The following is a 27851-nucleotide window of genomic DNA, read 5'->3' on the forward strand; positions in this document are numbered from 1 at the left end:
AGCACCATTGATATTATAGCACCAACAGTTTTTTGAGGAAAATTAAGACAATTTGTTGAGACATTTGACAGTTCCTAGACCCTGGCTGCTTATTTCTGTCCCACTTACTCCCGACAACCTGGCAACCCTGTCTGAGGACCCCTAAAGTTTTGCAGGCATCTTGCTGGACAGAAAAAGGAGGAAGTAACGATTGTGTCAGCACTAAATGTGATATTTGTCCAGATTAATTCACTCTAAAGTGATTAATTAAGGTTAATTAACCATGGTGGTGTCCCCAGGTGTGTCCATTCTGCTGTCTAACCCTAATGAAGAGTTCCTAGAGTCCTCCAAGCTGTTGATCACCTATGCTGACAACATCCTGAGGTAATAATCACCATGCTAACCATGCTAATGCTAACCAGTGGTGTGGAAAGTAACTAAGTAAGTAAGTAAGTACATTTACTCAAGTACTGTACTTAAGTAACATTTTGAGGTATTTGTACTTTACTTGAGTATTTACAATTTCCAGTACTTTTACTTCTACTCCACTATACATCTCAGAGGCAAATACTGTACTTTTACTCCACAGCATTTTTTTTGAAAACTCTAGTTACTAGTTACTTTGTAGCCCCATTTAGTACCTCTCCCTCCGCTATGTAGCTCCGAGATGAGGTCCTACGTGGATCGGTGCCGTATGGTTGAAAAATGTCCGCACGTTTTCCACTTTACATGTTTCTTACCCCTTTCTGCACATCGTATCCAAAAAGTAAAGGTATTCTGAAATGATCACAGATGTTTGAAATTTTAACTCACCATAAAATCCATCCAACGAGTTGAAAAAAGTGTTTAAATCGCTTCTCTCCTCAGCCGGTTCAATAATATTATGCATTAGAAGATGCAATTCAACATTTGACCAGTAGGGCAATCAGTAATGTTATCTCTATGGGCGCAACTCTTGCGCAATGTCTTAAAAACATGTAACCGGCGGAGGAGAGAGGCGAATAAAGTGCTTTTTTCAACTCGTTGGATAGATTTTATGGTGAGTTAAAATTTCAAACATCTGTGAGCATTTCAGAAAACCTTTACTTTTTGGATACGATGTGCAGAAAGAGTTAGAAAGATGTAAAGTGGAAAATGTGCGGACATTTTTCAACCATACGGCAGAGATAAACATGGAACCTCATCTCGGAGCTATACAGCGGAGGGTGAGGTTCCGATTGGAGCTACAGATACTCCAAACGTGTACACATTGAAAATAAAGGTGCTTACCCCCACGCCCCTAATGCTAACTACTTCTACGGGGTAGTAGTTTAATGTAATAATCCATATATTTCAATAAAGAAGTGTTTTAATGCCGTCTGTGGGCGATTCTGTCGGAAGTTCCCAATGGGCGGTAGTGACGGGTAGTGAGGAGGCGCATCCGGTGAAACCCGGAATTACACTCAATGTAAACTGGAAGTAAACGAGGGTATAAAAATGGCGTTCGGCCACATATGGCATTAAAACATTTCTTTCTTGAAAGATATGGATTATTACATTAAACTACTACCCCGCAGAGAGAGTTAACATTTGGGGCTTTGGGGTAAGCACCTTTATTTTCAATTTGTACATGTTTGGAGTGTCTACGGGGCATAGTGCAGAAATAGCTGTAGTTTACAACCCTCGTAGACGTATTTACGATTCTGACGTCTTCAATCTACGAGAGTTGTAGGGTGCTCGTCCCATGGAGGGGAGCACTTTCTGCACTTTACCCCGTAGACACTCCAAACATGTACAAATTGAAAATAAAAGGTGCTTACCGCAAAGCCCCAAATGTTAACGACCCCTGCGGGGTAGTAGTGATCCCCGTAGAGGTATATCTTTCAATAAAGAAGTCTTTTAATCCAGCTAGTGTCGGAATCTTCACTGTTCTTCTTTTGTTTTAAATGAGTTTGAACTGCGCAACAGCGATTTGGCGGTCGGGAGGTGTATTGATACATTGTGTGTTCAATGCGCAATACCTCCCGACCGCCAAATCTTGTATTTACTTAAATGTATTTACTCAAGTACTGTATTATTAGTTGTATTAGTTACTTTCCACCACTGGTCAAGATGCACTTGAATGTGAATGAAAGGAGGTTTCATGATATTTAGTAAGTTATTTATCTAAAGGGATTTGTGTAAAGCAGTGGTTCTCAAACTTTTTCATGTCAAGGACCCCCAAATTGACACTTATTATTAGCCCGCGGACCCCCATTTCAAACGATATGCCACGGACCCCCTTAAGAGAAGATTGTTTACGGCTCTAGCAGTGATTCTCAACTATTTTGACATGCATTAGGGCTACAGACCCCCATTTAATGGCATTTCTATCACTTGGACCGCGATTTATATTGTAAAATCTATGTCAATGTAACTCTGAGAGTGTACAAATGGAACCAAATGGACCCTAACGGGTCCATTTGGTTCCATTTGTACACTCTCAGAGTTACAGACCCATAAGGGTCCATTTGGTGCCTAATCTATCATTTAGCTGGGGACCCCCTGGAACCCCCCAAGTACCCCTGGGGGTCCGCGGACCCCACTTTGAGAACCAATGGTGTAAAGGAGGCTTAAGTTGTATTTTTTCGTTAAAACAATATCTCCAGATTAATTATTATTATTATTATTATTATTATTCAATAGCTCCAGATTGAGATGTAATAACAATACTTGCTTTGAGTGGGTCTCAAAGTGTGGTCCAGGGACCCTCAGGCCTTGTGGGGTTTCCAAATGGGCCCTTACAGGTCTGTAACTCTGAGAGTGTACACATGGGACCAAATGGACCCCTACGGGTCTGTACCTCTTGGTGCCGCGCTATGAGCTTGTAGATCTGCTATTTTTGAATAGCCCAAAGTATAAAAGAATGGTTATAGCTACAGTATACAAATCTAAAATGACACGGTATGCGTTCAACCGGATTGAATGGGATAAGACGATTGTGAGCCGTCATCATGATTAAACTAATTAATGTCCTCCTACAGACATGATGAGAAGTACAGATCTATTGTTATTGTTCCTACAGACACCCACATGATGAGAAGTACAGATCTATTGTTATTGTTCCTACAGACACCCACATGATGAGAAGTACAGATCTATTGTTATTGTTCCTACAGACACCCTCATGATGAGAAGTACAGATCTATTGTTATTGTTCCTACAGACACCCACATGATGAGAAGTACAGATCTATTGTTATTGTTCCTACAGACACCCTCATGATGAGAAGTACAGATCTATTGTTATTGTTCCTACAGACACCCACATGATGAGAAGTACAGATCTATTCTATTGTTATTGTTCCTACAGACACCCACATGATGAGAAGTACAGATCTATTCTATTGTTATTGTTCCTACAGACACCCACATGATGAGAAGTACAGATCTATTCTATTGTTATTGTTCCTACAGACACCCACATGATGAGAAGTACAGATCTATTCTATTGTTATTGTTCCTACAGACACCCACATGATGAGAAGTACAGATCCATTCGTATCAGCAACTCTACCTTCTCCACCAAACTGCTGCCCATCAGAGGAGCCGTGGAATGTCTCTTTGAGATGGGCTTTGAGGAGGTACAGTTACTGTTGTTTTTATATGAAATAAATGACACATTTCAATACAGGACAAGAGACCAGTGCTGAGGACAAATATTTAAAGGTGATGCAAGTGATTTTTTTTGTATTAAAATAAGTGTTAAATATCTCCATATCACATAGTAATCATTGCTATAGACCAGCGGTGATGATGCAGAGGGCCACTATATTTCCACACTCACTCCAGAGGAACACATTACATATACTGTCAGAGGGCAGACACCTCTTATCTCCGTATTTTAACTTTTTTCGTATATAAATGCCGTACTTCGCCATTCTGTCGCACAAAAGTAGCAAAAATAGCAGATCTACAAGCTCAAAACGCGTCGCACCGCGACGCGTTTTGAGCTTGTAGATCTGCTATTTTTGCAATTGTTTTTATTGGAATCCTGAAAGTAACATTTTAATTTGATTTCAAATGCATTTAGTTATACTTATGTTAACTTTATGAACTTAAATACAAATACATTGGACATAAGAAAGACAATAGAATGTTAATACTAGTCATTAAGCTACTAATATAGACTGAAGTAATTAAAGCGGGTCATGTTTGCATGTTTTTAATAATAACAGCTGAAATCAATAATATGTCACTATTCTGATATTAACCTGCGGGACGCGTTAAGGGAAGGTGGGGGCTGTTATATAGACCAGCCATGATTACTATCACAACATACAGGGGTGCACATAACGGGTGCGCATGCGGCGGGTCAAAATGCATGCTGCGCGGCACATCAGACGAAGGGAAGTGCTTTCGCGTGCCAACAGCTGGGACAGGAATTTACTTCCTGAAGCCACACTCACACTAAAGCACGCGTCGCCCCCATATACACGGCCATTAGGCGGAGGGGGAGGGGACGCATGCTGCACGTGATTGTGTGAGTGTGGCCTCGAATCCTGACACACAGTCAGTCGCGCGATTCGCTGGCTGTGTTACAGGCACTCGTCACCGATGATGAACGCACCGTGATGGTGCAAAATATGCCGTGAACGTCCCAATCTGACGGATAAAAGCAGCACAGGGCACCAACCTTGGGGCGGGCACTAAACGGCGTGAAGATAAAAAAAAACGGGGGAATTTAGAAGCAGGGCGCTACAACATTGAGACGCGTCGGTGAAGCGTCTCCCGTGCACCAAGTAACGTCTCCAGGTGCTCCTCTGAGAACTAGACCAAAAAGGTTATGTGCAACGCTGACAATAATAGATCTTTAACCGTTTAACAAAAATCGTTTTTTTTAACCAAAACTTTAATAACGATGGACGCTGAATATTTACAATGAGCTACTTAAGCTTGTTTTCAGTTGTAACAGTCTAACGGTCAGGACGGTTCATGACATGTTCTGATGCTGTGGATGTTTCAGTTGTAACAGTCTAACGGTCAGGACGGTTCATGACATGTTCTGATGCTGTGGATGTTTCAGTTATAACAGTCTAACGGTCAGGACGGTTCATGACATGTTCTGATGCTGTGGATGTTTCAGTTATAACAGTCTAACGGTCAGGACGGTTCATGACATGTTCTGATGCTGTGGATGTTTCAGTTATAACAGTCTAACGGTCAGGACGGTTCATGACATGTTCTGATGCTGTGGATGTTTCAGTTGTAACAGTCTAACGGTCAGGACGGTACATGACATGTTCTGATGCTGTGGATGTTTCAGTTATAACAGTCTAACGGTCAGGACGGTTCATGACATGTTCTGATGCTGTGGATGTTTCAGTTGTAACAGTCTAACGGTCAGGACGGTACATGACATGTTCTGATGCTGTGGATGTTTCAGTTATAACAGTCTAACGGTCAGGACGGTTCATGACATGTTCTGATGCTGTGGATGTTTCAGTTGTAACAGTCTAACGGTCAGGACGGTACATGACATGTTCTGATGCTGTGGATGCTTCAGTTGTAACAGTCTAAGTCAGGACGGTACATGACATGTTCTGATGCTGTGGATGTTTCAGTTGTAACAGTCTTAACGGTCAGGACGGTTCATGACGTGTTCTGCTGTCTGTGGATGTGTTTGTCTTCCAGGCAGAAACCCACCTGGTGTTCCCCCGGTCAGCCTCCGTAGACCAGCTGAGGCAGATCAGGGAGTCCATCGCAGCAGAGAGATACCAGAGGCTCCATGGAGGGAGGACCCTCCAGCAACGCTCCCCTGCCCAGACCAACCCCTCCCCCGCCGTGATGCCCCCCCCTCCTCCGTCTCCCTCACAAACACCCGCTCTGGTAAACACCCACCATGATATGTCATTGTTGTCTCCGCCAGGAGACTATGTTTTCACTTTCCGTCCCCCCCCCCTCGGCCAAGCTAACATTGGTCAAGCCTCACGTGACAATACGTTGAAAGAGTGTGCTCTGATTGGCTAGTGAGACGCATGACGTATAGCGGCCTATAAATAGATGTTCACTTCGGAGCGCTGCGGTGCGCGTTCCGAAGTGACATCAGTGCCATCAGCCAAGCTAACATTTAGTGGTTACATGTCGCCTTTCCGACAGACGGATAGGACACTTACACAGACAGGACAGATAGGACACTTACAAAGACAGGACGGATAGGACACTTACACAGACAGGACGGATAGGACACTTACACAGACAGGACGGATAGGACACTTACACAGACAGGACGGATAGGACTTAGAACATTCCCAACACAAGTCTGCTGGCGGAGACTTGTGCTCCGAGGAGCACTTTTTCTAGTTTACAGTGTGTTCTGTCTGTCGCTTATTGTTTCAGTTTTGGCTATTGCTGTGTTTGCCGTGTTATGAAGTTTAGGGCGGGGCGGCAGTGGCTCAGCGGTAGAGCAGCCGGCAGTTCGATCCCGGGCTCCCCCAGAGTTAGTGTTGAAGTGTCCTTGAGCAAGGAACCCCTAACATGAGAGAGAGAGTTAGATAGACAGTTAGATTGTTGAGAGAGAGAGAGAGAGAGAGAGAGAGAGAGAGAGAGAGAGAGAGAGAGAGAGAGAGAGAGAGAGAGAGAGAGAGAGAGAGAGAGAGAGAGAGAGAGAGAGAGAGAGAGAGAGAGAGAGAGAGAGAGAGAGAGAGAGAGAGAGAGAGAGAGAGAGAGAGAGAGAGAGAGAGAGAGAGAGAGAGAGAGAGAGAGAGAGAGAGAGAGAGAGAGAGCTGTGCATAATGAATGAAATGTTGATCACATTGAACACGAGCTCATGATTCCAGGAGCGGAGGCGAGCGAGGAGGAGATGGGGAGAGAGAGAGACAGAACAGGAGGTAGAGAAGGTACCACCATGCTTTTTCTGATTTTTGTTCCCTCATGTATCACTGTTGACCCGCCCCGCCCCCCGCCCCGTGATAATTAAAATCTTGACCCGTCCGCCCGCCCCAAGATTCAACCCGCGGGACCTGCGGGGTTGCAACGGCTCGGCCCGCACATCACTACCCAGGGGGGCTTGTTTCCATTGTCTAGATCGGCTATTTTCACTATTTATTGTTATGCAATTTCTTTAAAAAATACATATATATATTTCTGAAATTCTGTTGAATGGCTATTTGAAATGTATTTTCCATTTCTTTAAATATTTGATAATCCAATCCACTTTATTTGTATAGCACATTTCACAACCAGGGTTTACAAAGTGCTGTACAGAAAACCATGCAAAATACACTGTTAAAACATGCTAAAAAAACACAGAAAACACCAGCAAAAAACACACAGAAAACAAATAAGACATAGACCATAGAAACTCTCAAGCGGGGTTAAAATGCCAAGGTATAAAGGTGTGTGAGGCAATTCTTAAAAACGTTTTTCTAAATCCTAACAGTTTTTTGAAAAAAAAAAAAAAAAAAAAAAGTTTTCAAGATTTTTCAAAAATAGCAGATCTACAAGCTCATAGCGCGGCACTCGGTGCCGCGCTATGAGCTTGTAGATCTGCTATCTTTGAATAGCCAAAGAAATCTAAAGTGACAGAGATGCGTTCCAGGTCTTAATGGGTTAGACTTGCATGGTCTTTGAACGTTGAACCTCTTTGTTGCTTTTCATCGTGTTCATAATGGACGGTGTGTTGACCAGCCGTCGTCGTTGTTGTTGTTGTTGTTCCTCCTCTGTCCACCAGGAGAACAGCGTGAACTTCTATGTGAACATGCAGTCCAACTTCCAGCATGTGATGCTTTATGAGAACGCTGAGCTGCAGCAGAAGGCCAGGGAGCGTATCCCCCATCAGAGGCTGTGTGCCAACGCCAAAGAGAGGCTGCTGCAGGCCCAACAGGCTGATCCAGGTACAGCCTAGCCCCTCTCCGGACCCTGTTTACCTTTTTTCTATTTGGTTGCAGAGATTTCTCAAAGGTACCCAGAGCTGCAGTAGTAGCAGCGCCAGGAAGCTGCATTAATCCGCACTTATCGGCGATGCCGTTTAACATTTTGAATAATTTAGTAAAACTTAAGCTCCTCTCTCACACTCTGCTCCACTGCCCATGTCCGCGTTGTGACTGACAAGCTGCGTGTCCTACGTTACTGCCTCTGATTGGCCGAGCTCCTACATGCTTGCGTGACAATCAAAACGTGGGGAGGCGGGACATGGGCAGTGGAGGATAAGGATAAGGATAATTCCTTTTAACAGGTCGTTCATGAAAGTCCTTGCGGTCTTGTTTCCAATGAGAACCTGTGAGCAATTAGGGGTTAAGAGTCTTGCTCAGGGACACATTTCATTTCATCGACACATATGCTGGGCTGGCCTGGAATCGAACCTGTGGCAACCATGGCCTCTGGCTCCCTAGGCGGGCTCACTAACCACGGCATCGCCGATCCGTGCGGATTAATGCAGCTTTCTGGCGTGCTACCACTGCATCTCTGGGTACCTTTGAGAAAACTCTGCAACTTCTAAGCAACGAGATATTAGCCCGAGACCAGACAGTGGTAGCCGCGAGTACGAGAGAGAGTGGTTTGAGCATCAAGGGACCCTCGATACCGCCTTCACAAATATAAAAAAGGCACCTAAAGGGGCTAGGTACAGCCAACTACTTGTTTCTTCAGAATCAAGTCCTGCTACAGTTTGCCATTTTAGCTGGTTGTGTTGTAGACACAACAGCACACCTCTGGACTGACCCAGCATCACATTCCCTGTGCTCACTGCCAGCAGGTCACAGAAGTGCCTCCACTAATCATATGTTTTACACGTTTTAAAAACACTAAAATGAGCTTTAATTTGGTAATGTAAGGTTGAAGCTACTGGGGTTCATACTGGGCTGAACCCTTGCCCAAAGTTGGAGTTACATGTCACTAGACCATACCCGTAGGGGGATATGAGCACCCAAATTGTGCAGTTTGGCTTATGCGCTGTGAACAGACAGTTTATCAGGGATGGAAAGTGACTTTGTGGTGTACACACATGCACATCCCGTTGTGGAGGCACAGAACACACGCAAACACCCGCACATATACACATCTAACAGCCGGAGCCGTCCCCCGTCGCCAACACGCGCAAACACACACACACACACACACACCACGGAGGCGAGAAGCAGGCGGCAACAGTGTTGTATTATACGTTTGAGCAACATCAATCAGTGTAATAATTAACTCCTGTAGTCTACAGCTGTGGTTCTCAAACTTTTTCATGTCAAGGACCCCCCAGAATGATATGCATTTGGCCGCGGACCCCCATCTCAAAATATTTTTTTTCCAGGGAACCCCCCAGAGGCAAAGATTCGAGTTACAAATGTTTGCTTAAAAATATATATGTTTTCAGAAGATTTGCACACTTTTTCACGATTTAAAAAAAATAGCAGATCTACAAGCTCATAGCGCGGCACTCGGTGCCGCGCTATGAGCTTGTAGATCTGCTATTTTTGAGTAGCCAAAGTACAAAATATGGATAAAGGGGTTAAAATGATAGGTTTTTTTTTACCCTCACAGACTGACACACTTTTCTAAGCTTAAACAAATGCTATTTTGTAATGCTACTAAGCTTAAAAAAATGCTATTTTTTTGTCCGTTTATTTTTCAACATTGAAGTGAATGGAGCAGCAACTTTTTGGAAAATGTCATCTCCTGGTTCTTTGTGACGAACGGAAAAACGGAAAAAACCCAAAAAATAAAGAATCATTTTAGATTTTTTTTATTTAATGTATTTATTTGGCAATAGCTAAATTCTCAAAAACGTTTATAAACATTTTTGGCAGGCAATGAGTTAATGAACTAATTTTTACTGCTGGTAGCCCCCCCCCCCCCCCCCCCAAGGACCCCTGGGGGTCCCCGGACCCCACTTGGAGAAACAATGGCCTACAGGGCATTCATCATCATCATCATGATGTTTTTCTATTTGTTCTTTCAGAATGCAGACTGGGCGAGGCAGACTTCCTGGTGCTGGAGCTGCTGGCCTGGTTCAAGCAGGACTTCTTCTCCTGGGTGGACACCCTGCCCTGCACCCACTGTGGAGAGCAGACCCTCAACTCTGGAGCCCTGACCCCCACCGCCGAGGACCAGCGCTGGGGGGCCCCGCGGGTAGAGAGCCACTACTGTCAGACCTGCCAAGTCTGTACCCGCTTCCCCAGGTGTGTGCGTGCGTGTGTGCGTGCGTGTTTGTGTGCGTGTGCGTGTGTGTGTGTGCGTGCGTGCGTGCGTGCGTGTGTGTGTGTGTGTGTGTCCGTGCGTGCGTGTGCGCACGTAATTGACTATCGCAATTATTTGAGATAATCGCAATAATTTTGCATAATTTTCAAAACATTTTTAAATAACTTGTAAGCTTGTAGATCCGCTATTTCTGCTATGTTTAAACTATAAAATGATTAGATATGTCAGTAGTTTCTTTGTATATTTAAGTTATTTGTCACATCTGCCCTGTGGAATGATTTATTACAAAGTCCAAAAGGCAAACAGAAAGTACATTGTGATTCATATGCTCTAAATGCCAAAAACACAATTCAGTCGTTAATGGTCAACTTAAATGTTGTACTGGTGACTGCAGGCACGTGCACACATAGACATGAAAGGGGGCTTTCAGCCCCTGCCCTTTTACCCGACCTTTTGCCCTCTCCAGACTGAAAAAATAAAAAACAAAAACACATTTCAACTTCCCCTAGCGGTAAGGCCGACGGACGCATGTGTTGGATGCAGCTCAAAGTTAACTTTCCTCAGGTATCTATTTTGTCGCCGTACGACCTTCCTAACTCGTATTATTATAGAAAAACGGGCGACAATGGCCAAAACTCAAACGAAAATCGCCGATCGAAAACCGTCCGTTTTCAAGATGTTTTGGCCGTTATCTCTGGAACAGAAGGTCCATTCTGCTCAGTTCAAAGCTTGTTGGGTGCGTGACTTTGAGGACATTAAACACGCAATGACAATGGCAAATGTTTGGGGTTTTCGGGACTAAAAGTGTGGTAATTGTTCGTAACAAATAAAATCCAATAGGTGCCCTTTTGAAGTTCCAGCCCCTGCCTCTCCAATCCATTCTGCACGTCCCTGAGTGACAGCCCGACAAACGCCTTCCTTTGTTTTGGGGTCTAAGAGAGGAGATGAAGGGCTAATTGAAGATAAAAAAAGACATTAATCTGTCTATCCTCTGTAGATGTCCATGCAACCTGTGGTTTTAGATCACTGGTAAACCAGCTTAGTTAGTGTGTTGTTCTGTTGTTATACATGTTGGTCCTCAGATCAGATGTGGACAGACTATAACAGGGGTCTTCAACGTTTTCAGGCCAAGGACCCCCTAGCTGAGAGAGAGATGAAGCAGGGACCCCCTCTATATTGTATACAATTGTGTTTCAGATAAACTTTTGCTGCTGATTCTTTCCCCTCTACACCTAAAACTCTTTGCCAAAAATAGCCGATCTACAAGCTCACAACGCCTCGCAGCGTGAGGCGTTGTGAGCTTGTAGATCTGCTATTTTTTGCTAAAGTTCTCCTCAGAAAAGGGATGCTAGGGTTCAAGTGGTTAATGTAAAAAGAAAATCCTATCACACAAAGATTTGGCGGACCCCCTGTAGTAACTCTGAGGACCCCCTAGGGGTCCCGGACCCCCTGTTGAAGACCCCTGGACTATAACATGGTACAATTGGATGAGGTTTTGTAATGTTGCCAAGCAGAGACAGAGACTGGCTTACAAGTGACCTGTGCCTCAGTTACTGTGGTTATGTATTAATTTAGGCATGGCCAAATGGAGACATTTTCTTAACCGGTTGCCGTTAGGCCTTACCGATTAATTGATCATTAACCGTTAAGGAAATGTGTTCCCAAAAAAAAAAGCGCTATTTACCAATAAAAAAAATTAAAATACACCGTTTTTCCCCCCGCATAATATAATGCGCTATTTACACATTAAACATAATGTACCTTGCATGCACGGGTGCTGTGGTTAAAGTGCCTGACTAGCTGACCTGCTGCAGCGATAACCCCATGCGAAAACAGGCTAAATCTCAGTGTACTGTATGTGCAAAACACGGAACTGAGTCGCAGTTCATCCGTTGGGGGCGATTAGCAGCCACAACGTTGGCTGCGTTGTTGTGAAAACACATTTTTTAATGTTGGTTGTGCTCGGGTGTTGTGCTCTGAAAACAGCCGATCTACAAGCTCACAACGCGTCGCAGCGTCGATTAAAATAAAAAAAGTCAAGAATAGCAGATGGACCGTCACCAGCTCAAAACACGTCACATGTTGAGGTTGTACATCTGCTATTTTTGCTACTTTTTTTTTGACACTGTAGTATGACCAAGTAGGACATTAATTTACAAAAAACATAAAGTTAAAATATAGAGATAAGAGGTTTCTGCCCGACGGAACATATATTTTATTTGTATGTATCATCTTGGTTTGGTTCTTGACTCTTAACCTTTAGCTCTGCTGTGTTTTAATTCTCACTGCTGTTGCTGTTGCCTACAGTATGACACCTGACTGTTATCTCCCATGTTGACCTCCAGTATGTTTAGTAGGGTACCAGGTACCTGACGATCCCATTCAGAGGGCTACGATTCCATTATATTGCGATTATTGTGATGCATTGCGATTAATTTACTTCCATGATCTTTTATTGATAATAAAAACAAATGGAAGAGATGTGTCACTGTCAGCTGGAAGGTTATATTTGCCAACACCAACAATTGCAGAAAACCAACAATAAAATAATACTGACTGATAACAAAGCCTTCTGTATTCTGATCTCCCTCCAAAAAAAAGAAGAAAAAAAAAAAAAGTATATATATAAGTTTTTATTTTTTTTAACCCATTGATACCTGGAACGCTTCTGTGTCACTTTAGATGTCTTTGGCTATTCAAAAATAGCAGATATACAAGCTCATAGTGCGGCACCGAGTGCCGCACTATGAGCTTGTAGATCTGCTATTTTTGAAAAATCGTGAAAATATATTTTTCATATTTTTTTCCGAAACACTGTTAGGATTTAGATTTTTTTTTAAGAATCGCCTATCGTTTTTTGACATTTTTGAATCGATTCATAATCGTCCATGTCAGAATCGCGATTAATCTCTGAATGGATTTTATTTTCCACCCCTAATGTTTAGTGTTCATGTGAACACGTTGGTTCTCCTGTTCCTCCAGTGTGTTTAGTGTTCATGTGAACACGTTGGTTCTCCTGTTCCTCCAGTATGTTTAGTGTTCATGTGAACACGTTGGTTCTCCTGTTCCTCCAGTGTGTTTAGTGTTCATGTGAACACGTTGGTTCTCCTGTTCCTCCAGTATGTTTAGTGTTCATGTGAACACGTTGGTTCTCCTGTTCCTCCAGTGTGTTTAGTGTTCATGTGAACACGTTGGTTCTCCTGTTCCTCCAGTATGTTTAGTGTTCATGTGAACACGTTGGTTCTCCTGTTCCTCCAGTATGTTTAGTGTTCATGTGAACATGTTGGTTCTAATGTTCCTCCAGTGTGTTTAGTGTTCATGTGAACATGTTGGTTCTAATGTTCCTCCAGTGTGTTTAGTGTTCATGTGAACATGTTGGTTCTAATGTTCCTCCAGTGTGTTTAGTGTTCATGTGAACATGTTGGTTCTACTGTTCCTCCAGTGTGTTTAGTGTTCATGTGAACATGTTGGTTCTAATGTTCCTCCAGTGTGTTTAGTGTTCATGTGAACATGTTGGTTCTAATGTTCCTCCAGTGTGTTTAGTGTTCATGTGAACATGTTGGTTCTACTGTTCCTCCAGTGTGTTTAGTGTTCATGTGAACATGTTGGTTCTAATGTTCCTCCAGTGTGTTTAGTGTTCATGTGAACATGTTGGTTCTAATGTTCCTTCAGATACAACAACCCAGAGAAGCTGTTGGAGACCAGGAGAGGTCGTTGTGGGGAATGGGCCAACTGTTTCACCCTGTGCTGTAGATCTCTGGGCCTGGAGGCTCGCTACATCTGGGACAGTACAGGTACACACTATATATATATATATATATATGTATCTATATGACCATATGTACAGGTACAGACACAAGGAAACACGTATGCACGTAACAGGTGCTAGATTAAAAACGATTACTAGAGAAAATAATGTATCTCTGCCCCCCCCCCCCAATCATATTTGAACTGGGGACCCCCACCCCCTAGCACTTGAAGTTTAGGAGTTAACCCATTGAGACCTGAAGCCAATTCTACACGTCTCCTAAATCTCAACAGTTTTCTGAAAAACGTATGTTTCTATATCAGTGGTGCTCAATCTTTTTCATGTCAAGGACCCCCAAAATGATATGTTTTTGGCCGCGGACCCCCATCAAAATATTTTGTTCCAGGGACCCCCAGAAGCAAAGATTTGAGTTAAAAATGTTCGCTTTAAAAATATATATATTCAAAGATTTGCACACATTTTCACGATTTTTCAAAAATAGCAGATCTACAAGCTCATAGCGCGGCACTCGTGCCGCGCTATGAGCTTGTAGATCTGCTATTTTTGAATAGCCCAAAGTGTAAAATAATGCTTTTTAGCTCAAATCTAAAAATGACACAGTTCCAGGTCTTAATGGGTTAAGGCATATTACATTTAGTTTGACTCCAATTCCACAGATAGATATTGTGATATTTTTCCCTGTAATATTTGATAATTTGGCCAATGTTTAACCATTTTGATAGTATAGTTTGTTGATTACTTTTGACACAGTAATGCTCTGTTTTCAGCATTTTGGTGTGAATGTGTATTTTCATCACGATGCGTTGTGAGCTTGTCGAGCTGCTAGTTTCTTCTGACACTGTGAATGAAGTATGAAATAGGGCTTAAGTGGTAAACAATAATTTTGTCACTGAAAGATAATTGTAATGTATTTCAGTACAGTACATATCTCTGCTCACATCAACACATAGATACTTAGATAAATGATATGAACGGCAGTGTGAAAGGTGAGGTCTGTGGTGTGTTGTTTCAGACCATGTGTGATGGAGGTGTGTAGTTGTGTGTTGTGTCGTTTCAGACCATGTGTAGACAGAGGTGTGTTGTGTTGTGTTTCAGATCATGTATGTACAGAGGTGTGTTGTGTTAGGATAAAGGATAATTCCTTTTAACAGGTTGTTCATGAAAGTCCTTGCGGTCTTGTTTCCAATGAGAACCTGTGAGCAATTAGGGGTTAAGAGTCTTGCTCAGGGGCACATTTCATTTCATCGACACATATGCTGACCTGGCCTGGAATCGAACCTGGGGCAACCAGGGCCTCTGGCTCCTTAGGCGGGTTCACTAACCATTCAGCTATGGCCGCCCCCTGTTTCAGATCATGTATGGACAGAGGTGTACTCTGTGTTGTGTTGTGTTTCAGATCATGTGTGGACAGAGTGTGTACTCTTGTGTTGTGTTGTGTTTCAGATCATGTATGGACAGAGGTGTACCCTTGTGTTGTGTTGTGTTTCAGATCATGTATGGACAGAGGTGTACTCTGTGTTGTGTTGTGTTTCAGATCATGTATGGACAGAGGTGTACTCTGTGTTGTGTTGTGTTTCAGATCATGCATGGACAGAGTTGTACTCTTGTGTTGTGTTTCAGATCATGTATGGACAGAGTTGTACTCTTGTGTTGTGTTTCAGATCATGTATGGACAGAGGTGTACTCTGTGTTGTGTTTCAGATCATGTATGGACAGAGGTGTACTCTTGTGTTGTGTTGTGTTTCAGATCATGTATGGACAGAGTTGTACTCTTGTGTTGTGTTTCAGATCATGTATGGACAGAGGTGTACTCTTGTGTTGTGTTTCAGATCATGTATGGACAGAGGTGTACTCTTGTGTTGTGTTTCAGATCATGTATGGACAGAGGTGTACTCTTGTGTTGTGTTTCAGATCATGTATGGACAGAGGTGTACTCTGTGTTGTGTTTCAGATCATGTATGGACAGAGGTGTACTCTTGTGTTGTGTTTCAGATCATGTATGGACAGAGGTGTACTCTTGTGTTGTGTTGTGTTTCAGATCATGTATGGACAGAGTTGTACTCTTGTGTTGTGTTTCAGATCATGTATGGACAGAGTTGTGTTGTGTTTCAGATCATGTATGGACAGAGTTGTGTTGTGTTTCAGATCATGTATGGACAGAGGTGTACTCTTGTGTTGTGTTGTGTTTCAGACCATGTATGGACAGAGGTGTACTCTTGTGTTGTGTTGTGTTTCAGACCATGTATGGACAGAGGTGTACTCTTGTGTTGTGTTGTGTTTCAGATCATGTATGGACAGAGGTGTACTCTGTGTTGTGTTGTGTTTCAGATCATGTATGGACAGAGGTGTACTCTGTGTTGTGTTTCAGATCATGTATGGACAGAGGTGTACTCTTGTGTTGTGTTGTGTTTCAGATCATGTATGGACAGAGGTGTACTCTGTGTTGTGTTGTGTTTCAGATCATGTATGGACAGAGGTGTACTCTGTGTTGTGTTGTGTTTCAGATCATGTATGGACAGAGGTGTACTCTGTGTTGTGTTGTGTTTCAGATCATGTATGGACAGAGGTGTACTCGGTGTTGTGTTTCAGATCATGTGTGGACAGAGGTGTACTCTGTGTTGTGTTGTGTTTCAGATCATGTATGGACAGAGGTGTACTCGGTGTCTCAGCGCCGCTGGCTCCACTGTGACTCCTGTGAGAACGTGTGTGACAAACCTCTGCTGTACGAGGTGGGCTGGGGGAAGAAACTCTGTTACATCCTGGCCTTCTCCAAGGACCAGGTGAGGAACATGTTCCAGTCTCTATAGATGGTATAGATACAGGTATACATAAAGAAAGAACATGTTCCAGTCTCTATAGATGGTACAGATAGCTAAAGAAAGTAGCACTGTGTTTTCAGTCATTTCTACGCTATGAACGGTGAACACAAACGGTGGGTCTCATTCAACAACATTATCTTACATTTATCTTCTATTTTCTCAATATTCTGACAATGTCACTCACTTTTTGTCTGTATAGTTGATGACATTACAGTGACATTATATGAAAAACAGCAATGATAATAATAATAATAATAATAAACTTTATTTGTATAGCACCTTTCATGACATGAAATGCAGCTCAAAGTGCTTTACAGAGCAATAATACGATTACAGTAAAAAAGTACAACTAATTTAACAATAAAGCAAAAACAGAAAAGCAAAAGCATAAAACAACATTAAAATAATAGCAAAAAGGAATCAGGCAAAACCGTGAGACCTCTTACTTCATAAATGTATCTTTTTCTTTCAAGTCCAGTCTTACCGTTCCACGCTGGAACATAAGAGCACTAAGGCGTCACTCTATCTTTTCCTATGAACCCGGAGCGCACGGAGTCATTACTGGTGAACGTAATCTGGGACTTCACCAGCCAATCTAACAGGACATCATGGGCAAAACATTAACATTTATGATGCATTAAATTCCATGTCAGTAGAGGGAAACGCAGTCAATGAAATTAAAAGAAGCTTAACACATGCGTTATTATCCAAGTGTTTTCATAGTCTTAATTGGGATCAGTGGACAAATAATACAGTGTTTCTTTAGCAGGCAAAAATAGAATGTTCCAATCACTATAATTAGTCTGAAATAAGCTCTAAAATGCCAGGTGATTGATGAGTCACAGTGTTAAAGTAGGACAATGAAGTCCTCACTCTGGATCATGCTCCTCCAGTGATTTGTTGAATTATCACTAGAGGAGGTCATCTGGGAGCTTATTCAATAATAGCATGATGATCCTTGTGTTGGACAAACATTTTGTGGACTGAGAACATGAGTTTTTCTTTTCTTTGTTAGGTTGATCTCTGAGCACTCGTAAAATGTTCTAAGAAGGGCAAAAAATAAGAAAACATTAGTGAATGTATCCCAGAAATCAGCGGGTGCTGACCAAATGAGAAAAAATGGTGTATAATACAAATAATGAAGCAATCATGAACAAATATTCATGCCCTTGACCATGAAAAAAGTTTGAGAACCACTGATATTATAGCAACATACCGGTACGTCTTTTTCAAAGAGACCTTTAGGATTTAGAAGACATTTGTAGAATCCCCAGGAGCAAAGATTTTAGTTAAAAATGTTCTCTTTAAAAAACATATATATATTCAAAGATTTGAAAAAACAATATCACCATTTTCAAAAGCAAATATTAGGTCGAGCTTGTAGATCTTGAATAGCCCAAAGTAAACTATAAAGAAAACATCACATGGATGCACCTGGGATGTACAGTATCATCAGTGTTGTAGCCTGGGGTCATAGGGTGTTTGGGGTCTCGCAACAACATACACCCTCGCCCAGGTGACCCAGCCAGGGTTGATCAAGCCCCGACTTACGTCCCAGTAGTTACCCACGGTCAGTCCTATAGGGAAAGACAGGGCCACTCAGTCCGCTTCTCCGGAAGTACTCTGCTGGGACTCGGGGAGGCTCTGGCACGTGGAGGGACTAGGCTCTGTGGGTTGTCTCCTGGCCGGGCTCCTCCTTTGTCTCACCAGGTCCAGGACCTGAGCGCTGCGCCAGATCCTCTGCACCGCCCCGATCCAAACATTTCCTTCTGGCGTGATGGTTCCTTGGGCCGATACCACTAGATTGGGCCGTCTAATGGTATTAGCTCCACTTGTGGTTTGCTTGAATGGCCCTCCTAAAAGCCTCACCGCGGGTTTGTTGGGCTTCTTCCTCACGGAAGACACGGGCTGGGGCGCTAACCCATACTGCCACTATTCATGTGTTTTCTCTCATTAAGGTAGTAGACGTCACATGGAGGTATTCATGTGTTTTCTCTCATTAAGGTAGTAGACGTCACATGGAGGTATTCATGTGTTTTCTCTCATTAAGGTAGTAGACGTCACATGGAGGTATTCGTGTAATCATACAGATGTGGTGACACGGCGGACAAAGGTTCAAGAGCCGTGGCTGAGGCACACCGTCAGTGGGCTCAGTGCAACGGTACGTACAGTGTGTACAGTGTGTATGTATGTATGTATGATGCTTGTGTCCGCGGACAAATACATATCATTTTGGCTTTTTGTAGATTTGTAGAATCGGCCTGGGGTGTTAAAGGGTAAGACCACTGTGGTAGAGGTTTGGGTTGTGTAGTTACCTTGCCATGGTGCAACTCCAAAAGTTGACAAGAAATCAAAAATAATTGCTCCATTGATTAGAAATTGATAATTCAAAATATGCTCCTCATTGACTTACATTGTACGCAGCTCTCAAAGTCACTCTTTAAGCACATAAACAAACGCAAACAAAGTTGATTCAGACAATATAGAACATCACCAAACCCAGTGCTGTTGGTTTTTTTAATTGGCATGTTAACCGGATCTTCAAATGGTAAAATCAGCAGGAAGTTGACATTTTTATAAAAGAAACAACAACAGTAGCGGGTTTAGTGATGTTCTATATTGTCTGAATCAACTTTCAAAGACTTTTAGAGTTGTTTCACTTTACAAAGTAAGTTTATGAGGAGCATATTTTGAATTATCAATTTCTAAACAATGGAGAAATTATTTTTGATTTCTTGTCCATCCAGATTTGGAGTTGCATCATGGCAAGGTAACTACACAACCCAAACCTCTACCACAGTGGTCTTACCCTTTAACGCAGCCTCGATCTGTGATGTATTCAACAGCAGTCTGAACATACGTTTAGAACTAACTGTGTGTGTGTGTGTGTGTGTGTGTGTGTGTGTGTGTGTGTGTGTGTGTGTGTGTGTGTGTGTGTGTGTGTGTGTGTGTGTGTGTGTGTGTGTGTGTGTGTGTGTGTGTGTGTGTGTGTGTGTGTGTGTGTGTGTGTGTGTGTGCGTGTGTGTTGTGTTGTAGAGGCAGAGTTCTCTGGGTCCTGAGAGGAAGGAGGAGCTGATGGAGAGACTGATGGTGGAGCTGGTAGAGTTCATCTCTCCTAAGAAGCCCAAACCCGGGGATCTGAGCGGACGCAGCTCTGGATCCCTGGCCTGGAGGGCCGCCAGAGGAGAGACCGGCACCGATGATGACCCCCCCCCCACACCGGTACGTACGCTCAGTACGATGCATCCCCCCCCCACCATGGGGACATGCAGGACTCATATAGCCGTAATGTCAGTACGCATGAAACCGGGTAAGAGTAGAGACATTACGTGTCTTCTCCTCCGCGTCATCAGCGCCCATACCCTAGGTCAGTGGTTCTCAACCTGGGGGTCGCCAAATAGTTTAGGTGGGTCGCCAGATTTTTTGGTGAATTTGAAAAAAAAAAAAAAAAAAAAAAAAATTATGTTATCATTAATTCATGTTTTATCAGTTAATTTACTCAATTTACCCACTTTTTGGAAAAATTATCAAATAACCTATTATAATTAAATAACCTTCGTGCGCGCGAACGGGACCGCGCGCGTGCACGCGGGGGGTCGCGGGAAATAATATCATTATTTTGGGGGTCGCGGCCTGAAAAGGTTGAGAACCCCTGCCCTAGGTGGGGTTGGTGAAAGGGCCTACTCTGTGTGGAGTTTACATGTTCTCCCTGTGTCTCTCAGGGTAGTTGATACCCTCACAAAAACATGCAGTAATCCTGGTCTCTATACTGCCTCCCCCATGACAGCCGGGGCGCCTGATGGAGGGGAAGGGAACTGGTTGGAATAACGTGTTCCTTCCATGCGCTACGTCCTACCAGGGAAACTTCTCCCCTGTCGGGTGATAAGAAGGTCAGTTGGCTCTCATGCACTGAAGGAGGCATGAGCTCGGCCCTGGCCTCCCTAGGCTGGTGAGGGGAGTGTAGTGCCCAGGATCACTTAGAAAATTGGCACCGGGTGAAAAATAAGGGTTACAAAATCGTGGGATAAAAAAATGTGTAAAAAAAAAAGAGTAGAGACGATAAGATGAAATGAAATAAATAAATACACTGAGGTATGGGAATTGTTTTTTTTGCAAACTTGTACACTTGGGAGTGAAAGTGGTTAAATGTGGTTAACCTTAGAGATGTACCAATACCATTTTGTACACTCTCAGAGTTATGGGGGTCCTTCAAATTAGAAAGTTTGTAATAGTTAAAGTGCAGCTCCAAGTTAGTGAAATAATACAGTAAATTGGACAGTAAGAATATAAAACAGTAGTAGAGCAACATTATTTAAAAGATATTACTGTAAATTAAATCTCTCATCAGAAGCTGGAACGCAGAAAACAAAGCCAAGCGTCTCATTCCAGACGGAGGCTACAAGGTGGACAGCGTCCAAATAAAGTTATAAACACGTAATCTGTCCTTCTGGAATAGTTTTCCACCGTCTTGTGGTTTCCTAGACCTCTCTCTCTCTTATCAGCCGCGGTTTCAGAGCCTTTTGTTTATTTTAAAAGCAATTTGTGGACGTTTTTGAAAGCCCAGCCATTAAAGTGAAACATAAAGGAGTTTATATATTTATATACACTCACACAGAGAAGCCCAACTCCCTTCAGCCTGTTAGAAGGGCTCGGTGCTCAACAGTGGGACCAGATGAATATAACATTAATACAGACTAAACCCAAATAAAACACTGGAGCACTCCCCTGGGTCTCTGCACCTTTTTGTAGTGACTTTTCTCACCCACTGAAAAACAATCAGTCCAGTGTGCTCAGACTCTATTTTTATATGTTTGAGTTTATATTGAGTTTATATAGGTATGTGTAGAATGCAAAGTCGTGTTTTCCCCCTTTAATGTGCTGCTTGTTTTGATGTTAATGTGATAGCTTTAGTGGCAGCCAGAAACATTGGTTTAGTTGATACATATGTCGGATAAATCCAACAGGATAATGACATCACCGTGTGTGTGTGTGTGTGTGTGTGTGTGTGTGTGTGTGTGTGTGTGTGTGTGTGTGTGTGTGTGTGTGTGTGTGTGTGTGTGTGTGTGTGTGTGTGTGTGTGTGTGTGTGTGTGTGTGTGACAGAGAAGGGAGGTTCAACAGTCTGTTTAATGTCAGCCCAGCACTGTTCTAGAAGAATCACTGTGGTCCCATTAGAATGAAGCACTAGAAGAATCACTGAGCCTCCCATTAGAATTAGAATGAAGCACTTGGAACTAATGAAGGTGTCAGATCCAGGCTGACTGTGTGCCCCCCCCCCCCCCCAGTCACTCTGAAGAAACAGCAATTAGTCCTAAACAGATAGTGATTTTTTCCCCGTGTAACACTGGGCACTTTAAACGTCTCATCTCTAAGCCAGCCTACACGTAGGACCGGAGAGAAAATCAGTGTACAGAAACCGGGGCTCAATATGCATGCAGCTTAATGAGGACATAGGCAAAATAAAACAATTTAAATTCAAAGTGCATTACAGAAACGGAGGTAGGTCTCCCGACAACACTATTGTGCACAATCTGACAGCAATCAGCGCTGACACTGACTCAGAGAGGTATATATTTTAATAGCTCCATAAAGAACCTCTCACTCCGCTATACAGCTCCGAGATGAGGTTCTATGTCGTTCTCATCCAGGATCGGTGGAACGTCCGCTAAGGCTCCGCCGTTTACCCTTTTGTATACGTCGTATCCCAAAACTAATGGTAGAGTCCAAACCGCACGGATGTTTAAGGTTTGGTCGGGGGCATAATATTTTAGGTCGGGAGCGAAACTACCCGTTTAAATGTCTTATTTAGTCAGCCTGTGGCCATGTTTCCCATTGAACCCGGAAAACCCCCCCTACGTCCGCTGCCAGTACTGCTCCCGGTTTGGCTACAATGGGAAACATGGAAACTGACGCTGAGCTCTCGTTCTCTGCCATTTCGCTTGATGAGGAGGAAATATGACCCAGGGTTTTCTTTTTTTATATATCTGTGCCAACAAAATGAGGGACATCTTTTTAAAAACTAACGGATTACTTATTTGAAAACGTAACTAGTAACAAAGTACTCCAACTGCTAATCTAACGCGTTGGGTTACTCCGTTACCCAAAAAAGTATTCCGTTACAGTAACGGCGGTAGTTTTACCGCCGTTACCCCCAACACTGAATATGTGTGTGTTGTATTTGCCCCCCAGGTGTCACAGTGTGTGTTCGTCCCCACGGCCGTGGAGCAGAGCCAGAGGCTGTTCCACCTTCGTTACAGCTGCTCCCTGGACCGCTACGTCCGGGTGTCTAACCACAACGAGGAGGTGCAGGGCTGGGAGAGAGGAGTGTGGAGGCAGGAGTCTGTCTTCAGGAAGGAGGAGAGGGACTGGCAGATGGTTGGTTTATTAAACACTGTAACTCTGAGAGTTTTATGAATGGAACCAAATGGACCCGTACGGGCAGTAGGGCAGTCACCATTACACATTTAACCCATTAAGACCTGAAGCCGATTCTACATGTCTCCTAAATCTCAACAGTTTTCTGAGAAACCTATGTTTCTGTATCAGTGGTGCTCAATCTTTTTCATGTCAAGGACCCCCAAAATTATATGTATTTGGCCGCGGACCCCCATCAAAATATGTTGTTCCAGTAACCCCCCAGAAGCAAAGATTTGAGTTTATGTTCCATGTGTCCAGGTGTACCTGGCTACATGTTTATGTATGTTATGTTCCATGTGTCTCCAGGTGTACCTGGCTACATGTTTATGTATGTTATGTTCCGTGTGTCCAGGTGTACCTGGCTACATGTTTATGTATGTTATGTTCCTTGTGTCCAGGTGTACCTGGCCCGGACGGAGGGCTCCTCCACAGGGAGCATCATCTGGAGGATGGACTTCTCTCCTGTTGGGATGAAGGTCAGCAGCGTGTCGGTCAGAGCCTCCTGCCAGACCTTCCACTCTGGGAAGGTCACCTGGTGTCTGAGGGCGGGGTCTACCGTCACAGAGTTCTCTGCAGGTACCATATGGTTCCATGATGTAGAACATATTCATTAACTCACTGACTGGCACAAACAGAACATGGTTTTGCTACGCCCAGTGCCAGTGAAAACCAGCCTCTTCCTCACCTTTACAAGTAGTCACAGGATATTCATCTCCAGTGTGATCGAGCCCCCCGATCGTAGCTAAACACGGGGGGTTTCAACGCGCTTCCGCGAAAAATGTCATCGCAACCCCCCCCCGTTCACTTGTTATTAACACATTTACTGCCAATCCCAAGATATCTCGGGACATTAAATCCACCCGTTACCCGCTGATACCGAGATATCTCGGGATCGTCTTTTTATGTGGTTTGATAACGAAAAAAAATGTTTTGGTACCATCCTTGATTTTTTTTTCCCCATGACGCTTCCGACCCATTCTATGAGAAAATGTCCGACAACCTTTTCCGGTTCGTTTTTTATCTTGAAAAAACAGTTTTTCCCTGGTTTTGGCTACAGATCATGGTTTTCACACGGTTTAAAAAACGAATGGTAAGCTCCGGTTGTATTTTCTTTTCTTTGATGGACGAACGGTTATCCTCTTTGTGTTTAAAAACGATCTGATAGCCGATCGGAGGCTAAGCTAATCTAAGATGGCCGGTGGGGAAGGCCGGAAATCACGTCGCAGCCAAACGGATATGACGTTTGCAGCCTGTTTTAGCCGCTGATATCACAGAAGAAGAAGAAGAAAGAAAAGTCTAAACATTATGAGGGCTCGTACGTCCGTCGTTGCTGTTTATAAACACCATCCGATTGCGGATTTTAATGGATATAAAATGTTTGTGAACGGTTCAAAAGGCTATAAAACTCAAAACGCTGGCAGTGGGTGAGTACCTTATGAATAAACTCTAGCGGTGAATGTGTTAATCTCTCAAGAACAGATTCAGAGCTACGCTACTGAATCTGTTGAGAGCCCTGTTCAGAACGTGTGCGCGTTAGCTTACAAGTGGGCGTGCCTTCAGATCAGGAAGCAGGCCGTGCTTTACCCAATCAAATGTAGTGGCCGGGATTTACTGTCTCTGCGCTCCCTTCCCACTGAAAACAGTTAGCGAACAGCGCCATCTAGTGGAAAACACTGAAAACGCAAAAAGTCGTCCTTGGCAGTGAATTATTTGAACACTGCTTTACCATTATTTGAATATTCTAAACGGTAAACAATAAGACGGTAGTTGCGGCCTTAATGGGTTGACAGTGATGGAATGTGTTTGTTTAGTCTACTGATAGTTTTCCTTTCTCTCTCACAGATAGGAGAACACACACGTTTCTAATGGTTTTCCTCTCTTTCTCTTTCTTTCTCTCTCTCTCTCACATGGTAGAACACACACGTTCCCTATTATCTAATGGTTTTCCTCTCTCTCACATGGTAGAACACACACGTTCCCTATTATCTAATGGTTTTCCTCTCTCTCACATGGTAGAACACACACGTTTCCCTAGTATCTAATGGTTTTCCTCTCTCTCTCTCTCTCTCTCTGTCTCTCTCTCAGATGGTAGAACACACACGTTCTCTGGTATCTAATGGTTTTCTCTCTCTCTCTCTCTCTCTCTCTCTCTCTCTCTCAGATGGTAGAACACACACGTTCTCTGGTATCTAATGGTTTTCTCTCTCTCTCTCTCTCTCTCTCTCTCTCTCTCTCTCTGTCTCTCTCTCTCAGATGGTAGAACACACACGTTCTCTGGTATCTAATGGGTTTCTCTCTCTCTCTCTCTCTCTCTCTCTCTCTCTCTCTCTCTCAGATGGTAGAACACACACGTTCTCTAGTATCTAATGGTTTTCCTCTCTCTCTCTGTCTCTCTCTCTGTCTCTGTCTCTCTCTGTCTCTCTCTCTCTCTCTCTCTCAGATGGTAGAACACACACGTTCTCTGGTCTCTCTGGATCTCCTGATCTCCTCATTGAAGCTCGGCTCAGTGGGGGGGAAGGAGAGTCGTCATGGCAACACGCTCAGCTGTTCAGACAGAGTTTGAAGGAGACTTCGCCGCCGGCGGAGCCGTCGTTTGAAGTCCTGGTACACCTGGAGGACCCCTGACCACACGTTGTGACACCCTGGTACACCTGGAGGACCCCTGACCACACGTTGTGACACCCTCCTACACCCTACAGCAGTGGTTCTCAAAGTTTTTCATGTCAAGGACCCCCAGAATTACATGTATTTGGCCGCGAACCCAAATACTCAAATATGTTGTTTCAGGGACCCCCCCCCCCCCCAGAAGCAAAGATTTGAGTTACAAATGTCCACTTAAAAATATATATATTCAAAGATTTGCTAAAAAATATCACGATATTTCAAAAATAGCAGATCTACAAGCTTGTGCCGTGCTATGAGCTTGTAGATCTGCTATTTTTGAATAGCCAAATACATCTAAAGTGACACAGATGCGTGTTCCAGGTCCCTGGAACCCTGCTTTGAGAACCACTGGTGGTAATGGTTGATTGGTGCTTATGGTCAGAGCAATGGTCATAATTCACAGCACTGCAGTTAATAAATGATAAATAAATCAGTACTTTAGTTTACATTACTACTACAGTTTATCATGAGTGTTGGTGAACCGTGAACAGATTTATTATGCACTATTAGATAGTTTTGTTTTGTTTGTTTTTTTCCTCTTTAAAAGGACCAGTTCACCCATTTTCAATCTTATTTCCACATACCTATTAGGTCCTCCTCACTAATGCTCGTTAGGCTGTGGACAAGGTTCAGGAGGAACCTGCCTACCAGTGATGTCATCGGTTTGGTCATTTGAACAAGACGTCAGGCTTTTTTGTTTTTGTTTTTTTACGAATGCAAGAGCGTTGTCCTCTCTGTCAGCATGCTGCCTTTACATGAAGAGAGAAGCTGTAGTTTGTATTCGCTTGGAATCCCCCGTCGATGATGTCACTGGTAGGCAGTTTTTCTGAGCTGTCCGTAGCCCACCAATGAGACGCAGAGTGAGTCAGACGGGAAAACCTTTCCGTCTTGAACATGGGTGAACTGCGCCTTTAAAAGTCTCCAAAAACCTGAGATTTTGACCGAATGTCAAATTGTCTCTGATAGAATGATGTATGAATGCAGTGTATAAATAATAACCTCAAAGAAACCATCCATTCAATGTGAGTGTTGTGATAATATTAGCATCCGTTGTGAGACGTTGTGTATTTGTCATGCATGTAAAGAAAAAAAACACTATTATTTCCCCTTAAAACCCATTGAGGCCTGAGATTCCGATTCTGCAAAATGTCTTCTAAATGCTAAACGGTTTTCTGAAAAAACGTATGTTTCTATGTCGTGGTTTTAATTTTTTCATGTCAAGGACCCCCAAAATGACCCCCAAAATTATATTGAGATGGGGGGCCACGGACCCCCATCTCAAGATCTTTTGTTACAGGGACCCCCCAGAAGCAAAGATTTGAGTTACAAATGTTCGCTTTAAAAATATACATATTCAAAGATTTGCACATTATTTTCACGATTTTTCAAAAATAGCAGATCCACAAGCTCGTAGCGCGGCACTACGAGCTTGTAGATCTGCTATTTTTGAATAGCCAAAGTGTAAAATAATGCTTTTTTTCTTTTAGCTCAAATCAAAAAGTGACACAGATGCGTTCCAGGTCTTAATGGGTTGAGGAGAGGAGACGGTCAGTGGATGCTTCCTCCTCCACTAGTACAGTATAGAGGTCAGATAAATCATTTGATTTGTAGACCTTTATTATAATTTGAATGCGTTCATTTGGCAATGCAATGTCACCACTGGAGACTCTCATAAACCGATGTTAGAATTCTCTTGGGTTTAGTGGTTTACGGTAATGCCTGTACAATTGGTATAATAAAGATCTATATATTTCTTCATTTCTGTGGTTGATAAATAACCACTTGTGCCCTAATATCATACCTTGTATGTTCTTATGATGTCGCCACCTTGCGAAAATAGTCGATCTATAAGCTCTTAACGCGTCTCAAGCTTGTAGATTGGCTGTGTTTGCATTGTTTTTTTTACCATTCTTGTCTATAATGTCCTAGATAGGGACGCCATGGGTTCAAAGTGGCTGAAATTCTACTTCACTTAAAGGACAACTTTGTTTTTTTTACAACCAAGGTTTGTGTTTTAGATTGTAATTAAAGTAAATAAAAGATGAGTGTTACATTCATT

General features: G+C 43.1%; 1 protein-coding gene across 3 annotated transcripts; it reads left to right on the top strand.

Annotated features, from left to right (window-relative positions):
- Positions 1 to 154: 154 nt before the first annotated feature.
- Positions 155 to 27550, top strand: ngly1 (N-glycanase 1). Of its 3 annotated transcripts, XM_084081433.1 has the most exons (13): positions 155 to 363; positions 3466 to 3580; positions 5631 to 5825; positions 6776 to 6835; positions 7669 to 7831; positions 9886 to 10105; positions 13797 to 13918; positions 16528 to 16673; positions 18763 to 18873; positions 19749 to 19934; positions 22901 to 23086; positions 23527 to 23704; positions 25569 to 27550. In XM_084081433.1, the coding sequence occupies exons 1-13, from the start codon at positions 263 to 265 to the stop codon at positions 25751 to 25753; spliced, it is 1968 nt and encodes a 655-aa protein (XP_083937559.1). In that variant the 5' UTR covers positions 155 to 262; the 3' UTR covers positions 25754 to 27550. The 3 variants fall into 3 exon arrangements, with proteins under 3 accessions (XP_083937559.1, XP_083937561.1, XP_083937560.1); XM_084081435.1 differs by lacking the exon at positions 22901 to 23086; XM_084081434.1 differs by lacking the exon at positions 6776 to 6835.
- The last annotated feature ends 301 nt before the right edge of the window (positions 27551 to 27851 follow it).

Source organism: Gymnoscopelus microlampas (genome assembly GCF_963454915.1).
Source record: "Gymnoscopelus microlampas genome assembly, chromosome: 15".
Classification (NCBI taxonomy): domain Eukaryota; kingdom Metazoa; phylum Chordata; class Actinopteri; order Myctophiformes; family Myctophidae; genus Gymnoscopelus; species Gymnoscopelus microlampas.

What these genes read in the sequence shown, in the direction of transcription:
- ngly1 (XM_084081433.1), top strand. Translation starts at nt 263, where the DNA reads ATGGTGGTGTCCCCAGGTGTGTCCATTCTGCTGTCTAACCCTAATGAA. An exon ending in CAGAACAGGAGGTAGAGAAG is followed by an intron (nt 6,836 to 7,668) that starts GTACCACCATGC and finishes TCTGTCCACCAG; the next exon opens with GAGAACAGCGTGAACTTCTA. An exon ending in CTACATCTGGGACAGTACAG is followed by an intron (nt 13,919 to 16,527) that starts GTACACACTATA and finishes GTTGTGTTTCAG; the next exon opens with ATCATGTATGGACAGAGGTG.